The sequence below is a fragment of the Pantherophis guttatus genome, chromosome 18, assembly GCF_059756535.1.
Source record: "Pantherophis guttatus breed Tessera chromosome 18, ASM5975653v1, whole genome shotgun sequence".
Lineage (NCBI taxonomy): Eukaryota > Metazoa > Chordata > Lepidosauria > Squamata > Colubridae > Pantherophis > Pantherophis guttatus.
In genome coordinates this window covers 5,487,524-5,495,000 of record NC_142080.1, presented here as the reverse complement: position 1 = coordinate 5,495,000, position 7,477 = coordinate 5,487,524, and the positions used below count along the sequence as shown (strand labels likewise).

General features: G+C 44.3%; 1 protein-coding gene across 2 annotated transcripts in view; it reads left to right on the top strand.

Annotated features, from left to right (window-relative positions):
* The window catches only part of VEGFB (vascular endothelial growth factor B), an 11,398-nt gene extending 5,173 nt beyond the window's left edge, over positions 1-6,225 (top strand). For both annotated transcript variants that reach the window (XM_087880857.1, XM_060682356.2), the window contains exons 4-7: positions 992-1,065; positions 2,886-2,921; positions 3,991-4,116; positions 5,591-6,225. In XM_087880857.1, coding sequence (XP_087736983.1) covers positions 992-1,065; positions 2,886-2,921; positions 3,991-4,116; positions 5,591-5,684 — 330 coding nt within the window. In that variant the 3' untranslated portion in view covers positions 5,685-6,225. The remainder of the gene's footprint in view (positions 1-991; positions 1,066-2,885; positions 2,922-3,990; positions 4,117-5,590) is intronic.
* The last annotated feature ends 1,252 nt before the right edge of the window (positions 6,226-7,477 follow it).

Genomic DNA, 7,477 nt, shown 5'->3' with positions numbered 1-7,477 from the left:
GTTTGGGCTGCTGATTTTCTTCCAAGCTTGGCTGCTGATTTTCACGACTTCTACTCTCACTCTTGGTGAGAGGAGAATTCTTGATTTTGCCTACGGGTAGTCCTTGACTTACGGCCCACAACGGAGTTCCTGCTGCTAAGCGAGACGGTTGTAAAGTGACTTTTGAATCGGTTTCCAAGCGTCTGAATTTGGACCCCAATGCCCATGGGGCTGCTGTTGCAATGGTCGTTAAGTGTGACAAACGTCGCAAGGAAGTCACATTTTTTTCAAGTCACTTCGAAGGGTCACTAAACAAACTGTTGTAAGTCAAGGATTACTTGGATATAGCTGAGGGCTCAGCTGTCTCTAAATCGGACCGTTCCCTTAGCATCATTATTTCAAGGTCATTCCCACATACCATTTACACAAAGGTATTGAATTGACTGAGTTTACAGATGAACAGAGTTGGGAGGGACCTTGGAGGTCATCTAGTCCAACCCCCTGCCCAAGCAGGAGACCCTACACCATTTCTGACAGATGGCAGTCCGGTCTCTTCTTGAAAGCTTCCAGGGATGAAACTCCTACAACTTCTGAAGGCAACTTTTTCTTCCATGGGTTGATTGTTTTCATTGTCAGAAAATTCTTCCTTATTTCCAGGTTGAATCTCTCCTAGTTCAGTTTCCATCCATTCTTCCTTGTCTGGCCTTCGGGTGCTTTGGAAAATAGTTTGACCCCCTTCCTCCTCTCTGTGGCAGCCCCTCAGATATTGGAAGTCTGTTATCATGTCTTCCCTGGTCCTTCTCTTCACTAGACTACCCAGGCCCAGTTCCTGCAACCGTTCATTGTATGTTTTAGCCTCCAGTCTAGGGATGTTAAAAAACAGCCAGAAATATACGCTGAATTGGAATTGAAATTCTACTTCAATTTCCAACTGGAGATAACAAACAATATTTGGATTTAGCACTGAGTCCTGGATGCATAGAGTGAAGATCTTCCTCTTCCTGTTTTCTAGGTAATGGCTAGTCTTTTTCCAAACAGATATATAACCCAGCTGACTTTTGAAGAGCACCTGGAATGCACCTGCAGGTAAGGCTTTAGAATACAGGTAGCCCTCGATTTATGACTGCAATTGAGCCCAACATTTATGTTGCTAAGGGAAACATTTGTTAATAGAATAGAATAGAATAGAATAGAATAGAATAGAATAGAATAGAATAGAATAGAATAGAATAGAATAGAATAGAATAGAATAGAATAGGAGTGGAGTGGAGTGGAGTGGAGTGGAGTGGAGTGGAGTGGAGTGGAGTGGAGTGGAGGAGTGGAGTGGAGTAGAATAGAATAAAATAGAATAGAATAGAATAGAATAGGAGTAGAGTAGAGTAGAGTAGAGTAAAGCAGAGTAAGAATAGAATAGAATAGAATAGAATAGAATAGAATAGAATAGAATAGAATAGAATAGAATAGAATAGAATAGAATAGAATAGAATAGAATAGAATTCTTTATTGGCCAAGTGTGATTGGACACACAAGGAATTTGTCTTTGGTGCATATGCTCTCAGTGTACATAAAAAGACAAGACACATTTGTCAAGAATCATAAGGTACAACATTTAATGATAGGGTACAAATAAGCAAGTCATACTAGGAAACAATATCAATATAAATCATAAGGATACCAGCAACAAGTTACAGTCATACAGTTATAAGTGGGAGGATAGGAACGATGGGAAGATTAATAGTAATAGTAATGCAGACTGAGTGAATAGTTTGACAGTGTTGAGGGAATTATTTGTTTAGCAGAGTGATGGCATTCGGAAAAAACTGTCCTTGTGTCTAGTAGTTCTGGTATGCAGTGCTCTATAGCGTCGTTTTGAGGGCTCTAGGGGGCGGTGGTCATCTCCGTTTCAAAGCCGAAGAGCCAGCGCTGTCCGAAGACGTCTCCGTGGTCCTGTGGCCAGCATGACTCAACGCCAAAGGCGCACGGAAAACGCTGTTCCCTTCCCACCAAAGGTGGTCCCTATTTTTCTACTTGCATTTTTTTTTTACGTGCTTTCGAACTGCTAGGTTGGCAGAAGCTGGGACAAGTCACGGGAGCTCGCCCCGTTCCGCGGTGCTGGGATTCGAACCGCTGAACTGCCGACCCTTTCGATCGACAAGCTCAGCGTCTTAGCCGCCGAGCCACCGCCTCCCTTTTAAAAACAGTAAAGGGGGATTATTCTGAGTCCTTACAGAATTAATGGGCAGAAAGCCTGCTTGAACGCTCTTCCTGTTATATGGTGGCCTTCATAAAAGAAAACGTTTTAAAAGCGTTTTGTCTGCCGGTGACAGCAAGGAATGGGCTTCTGATGTAAGTAAGCCACGGGGAATCCATGAAAAATGTCAAAAGGCCTCCTTTCAAATCCTCAACAATGTTTGGGATTTACATTATAAAAGAAGCGATCGCTTCGGGCATTTAAAAGGAAAGGATTAACTTCAGGATGTGTGCTTAGAAATTCAGCACAACTTAGCCCGTTGGTCCAGGAGGGTTGTTAAAAATTCAGGCGCTCCTGGGGTTTATTTATTATTCTGCTCATACTGGAAGATTAGTCACGTCTCTCCTTCCTATTACACATATCCTTGGTAGCTGTCATAATTCTGCCCAGCCGAAAACTTTTGGGGATGTTGTAGTTTATTTTGAAATGGTCCGTTGCAAATCTGGGTGGAGGAGGAAGAGGAGGAGGCTGCAGGTTTAACTTCTTTCGGAAGGAGGGAGGCTGAGATTTTCTTAAGAGAGGAAATGGGGCGCCCATGGTTTTAAATTGATATCAATGATAAATGTTTGTGCACGGGTCGCCGAAATCTAGGAATATATATTCCCTTCAGCAGTGAAGTCGCTAAATCTTGTTGTTGTTGTCTTGTATTTTTCAGATCAAGAACGATGCTTTTCAGATCTAATTCAATTAGGTAAAAGATTCCTTCCTTCCTTCCTTCCTTCCTTCCTTCCTTCCTTCCTTCCTTCCTTCCTTCCTTCCTTCCTTCCTCTCTTTCCCAATTCTCTCTCCAATTTTCCTTCCTTCCTTCCTTCCTTCCTTCCTTCCTTCCTTCCTTCCTTCCTTCCTTCCCAATTCTCTCTCCAATTTTCCTTCCTTCCTTCCATCCTTCCTTCCTTCCTTCCTTCCTCTCTTTCCCAATTCTCTCTCCAATTTTCCTTCCTTCCTTCCTTCCTTCCTTCCTTCCTCTCTTTCCCAATTCTCTCTCCAATTTTCTTTCCTTCCTTCCATCCTTCCTTCCTTCCTTCTTTCCTTCTCTTTTCTGCCTTCCTTTCTCTTCAATTTTCCTTCCTTTCATTCTCTTTTCCTTCCCTTTCTCCCTCCCTCCAATCTCCCTTCCTTCCTCCCTCCTTCCCTCCCTCCCTCCCTTCCTTCCTTTCCTTCTCTCTTTTCCCTTCCTTTCTCCCTCCCTCCAATTTTCCTTCCTTCCTTCCTTCCTTCCTTCCTTCCTTCCTTCCTTCCTTCCTTCCTTCCTTCCTTCCTTCCTTCCTTCTCTTTTCTGCCTTCCTTTCTCTTCAATTTTCCTTCCTTTCCTTCTCTTTTCCTTCCCTTTCCCCCTCCCTCTAATTTTTCTTCTTTCTTTCCCTCCTTCCTTCCTTCCTTCTCTTTTCTAGCCTTTCTCTCTTCAATTTTCCCCTTCCTTCCTTCCTTCCTTCCTTCCTTCCTTCCTTCCTTCCTTCCTTCCTTCCTTCCTTCCTTCCCCTCTTTTCCCCCTCCCTCCCTCCCTTCCCTCCATCCCCTCTCCCTCCTCTTCCCTTTCCCATCCCTTCCAACAGACCCCATAAACCTGATTTCCACAACATACAGAATGAGTCCTGGTGGGTAGACCTTGGAGGTAGTTCCAGAACAGTCAGGTTTCGCCAATTTCTTTGTAAAAACGCACAGTCCCCCTTGGGTTAACAATGACAGCAAGTTGTGATCCCATTGGTACCTGAATACATTTGAGGGGCTTCATCTGTAGTTTCCTTCTCCTTCTAATCTAGTCAGTCCTGTGCACCGTGTCGGGACAGGAAAAAGCACCCAGATCCACAGACGTGCAAATGTGTGTGTCGCCACCGATCTGGACATTGTGAGAGGCGTGGGATGAAATTCAGCGAGAGGACATGCAGGTGAAATCATCTTCTCTTTTATATCTCTTGCCCTCTCTCTGCAGTGGCTTTCTCTCCCTGATTTTGGCACACGATGGCACAGTGGGCCCGGTAGACCCGTTTTTCGTCCTCCCCAGGCTCCGGAAGCTTTCCCCACCCCTCCAGAGGCCCTCCGGAGGCTGGAAACAGCCCACTTGTCGACTTCCGGTGGGACCAGAAGGCCCATTTTTCGCTCTCCCCAGGCTCCAGGCCCTTTCTAGGAGCCTGGGGAGGGCGTAAACAGCCTCCCCCCACCCCAAGGCCCTCTGGAGGCCGGAAACAGCCTGTTTCCTGACTTCCCAAACAACCGAAAAATCGGCTGGCCAGTGCGCACATGCGCTCCAGACCTGAGCTCGCATGTCCACCAATATGGCTCCACATGCCACCCGTGGCACGCGTGCCATAGGTTCGCCCTCACGGCACTAAGGGGCTAATAATCATTAATGAATAAGGACTTCCTTTATAGAAACATTAGTGTCCTAAAGGATTCTGGGATACGTAGTGTGGCACCTAGTTTACACAAGGTGCAAGTCCAGCAAAGGGATCCAAACAGAGAAAAAGAAACAATTTTTTTTAAAAAATAACAAATTCATAACCGGGTTAAGGATGCTGCACAATAGAATAGAATTCTTTATTGGCCAAGTGTGATTGGACACCCAAGGAATTTGTCTTTGGTGCATACGCTCTCAGTATACATAAAAGAAATTCGTCCAGAATCATAAGGTACAACACCTAATGATAGTCATAGGGAAACAGTCAATATAAATCTTAAGGATACCAGCAACAAGGTTACAGTCATACAGTCATAAGTAGGAAGAGATGGGTGTTAGGAACGATGAGAAGATTAATAGTAATGCAGACTTGGTGAATAGTTTGATAGTGTTGAGGGAATTATTTGTTGAGCAGAGTGATGGTGTTCGGGAAAAAACTGTCCTTGTGTCTAGTTGTTCTGGTGTGCAGTGCTCTATAGCGTCGTTTTGAGGGTAGGAGTTGAAACAGTTGATGTCCAGGATGTGAGGGGTCTGTAGATATTTTCACAGCCTTCTTTTTGACTTGTGCAGTATACAGGTCCTCAATAGAAGGTAGGTTGGTAGCCATGGATTTTTCTGCAGTTCTAATTCACCCCAGAACCTCTTTGGGGCTATAAAAAGGAAGCTTTTATTTTCATGATTCGAGACTCAAGAGAGAAAAAAAAAAAACCCTTCCTTTTTCAGAAAAAACTATATCTATAGACCTTTAAGCAGAAAAACTTGGCCAGACCGGACGATTGCAAATACATGTTTTCATTGCAAACATGGTTTGTTATTCAGGTGCTTGTTTGGTTTGAATGTGCCTCTTTGGGAAGGAGAGAGAGCACCCCTGAAGCTCCTCTTTCTTCCTGCAAAAACCCCTTGAAGCAAAATAGGAGCCAGCCAGTCGATCAAAACATGCTTTGTATCTTTTTTACTCCTTCCAGATGTGCAAAGCACCGAGGACGAATCGCGCCGAGAAGAGTAAAACCCACATTGCAGGCTAAACCTAGGCGAGAAGCGAGCCCAACGGAGCATTGACTGTCGATCGGCTAGGAGTGAATCTTTACATGCTCACTAGTTTGGCTGGGTGGGGAGGGTGGGGGGCAGAAAATTGGGTCCAGGTTTAACTTTGGGAGGTGTTGGCACAATTGGCATCAGAATTTCCGTTGTTAAGGGAGGCGCACTTTACTTGATGGCCTTTTCGCCACCGTGGTTAAGCGAGTCACTGCGGTCATTAAGTGGATCACGTGGTCGTTAAATGAATCCAGCTCCTCCCACCCACCCCTCAGCCATTGACTTTGCTTGTTGGGAAGGTCTCAAATGGCGAGCAGGTGTACTCCGGGATGCTACCATCATTGTAAATACACGCCGGTCGTCAAGCAAGCACTTGAATTTTAATCATGTGACTATGGGGATATTGCGATGGTCATAATGCGAGGACCGGTGACCATAAATCAACTTTTTTTCAGTACCGTTGAATGGTTCCTAAATGAATGATTGTCAAGCGGAAGACCTCCCATGTATAAAGTAACCCATCCCTTCGTGGCTTCTTCGACAAATCATGGCTTGCTGTCCTACATCCATTCAGTGTCTGTCATTATTTGTGGCTTTTCGTCGTACGATGCTTACACGACGACCCGTTTTCCCTCTCTGTGTGTTTGTCAGAAAGTGCGATTCTGCCTAACGACACGCCTGTGGGGACAACAGATTATTTGGGGCGGGGTGACATACAAAACACCCCCCCCCCAAAAAAAACTGATTAGAATAGAATAGAATAGAATTCTTTATTGGCCAAGTGTGATTGGACACACAAGGAATTCGTCTTTGGTGGTATATGCTCTCAGTGTACATAAGGAAAATAAAATGCATACATTGAGAATAAAAATTTACAACTGAATAGAATAGAATAGAATAGAATAGAATAGAATAGAATAGAATAGAATAGAATAGAATAGAATAGAATAGAATAGAATAGAATAGAATAGAATAGAATTTTTTATTGGCCAAGCGTGATTGGACACACAAGGAATTCGTCTTGGTGTATTAGTGATAGTCAAGGTTACTAATAAGCTATCAAATCGTACCAGGAAACAAATAAAAACAATATAAATGGAAAGATACAAGCAACATGGTTATAGTCATAAGTGGGAAGAGATCAGATACTAGGAAGGAAGAGAAGATTAATAGTAGTGCAGTCTTTGTAAATAGTTTGACCGTGTTGAGGGAATTATCTGTTTAGCAGAGTGAGGGCGTTCAGGAGGAAAAAACTGTCCTTGTGTCTAGTTGTTCTGGTGTGCAGTGCTCTATAGCGTCGTTTGGAGGGTAGGAGTTGAAAGAGTTGAAGTCCAGGATGCGAGGGGCCTGTAGATATTTTCCCAGCCCTCTTTTTGACTTGTGCGATATACAGATCCTCCATGGAAGGCAGGTTGGTAGCCATGGTTTTCTTCTGCAGTTCTAATGATCCTCCGAAGTCTGTCTCTGTCTTGTTGGGTTGCAGAGCCAAACCAGACAGTTATAGAGGTGCAGATGACAGACGAGCTTTCTTACCACAGTTGTTAAGTGATAAGTTAGTAACCCCGGTTGTTAAGTGAATCCGGCTTCCCCATTGACTAAATGAACTAAGTCGAAGGCTACCCGTACTGACAGATTCATCCGTTCAACCTCCCTATTCAGAGGCAGTCTATCTTTCAGCCCAAGAAGCTGGTGATATTTTCTGATCTGGAGGGAGTTACTGGAATTGCGAGCTAGATTGGACTCCTTCCCAAACCAGGAAGCCCAAGGACACAGCCGTGTATCCCCCCGTGGCTTTTCCAGGGGGGGAAAAAAAACTG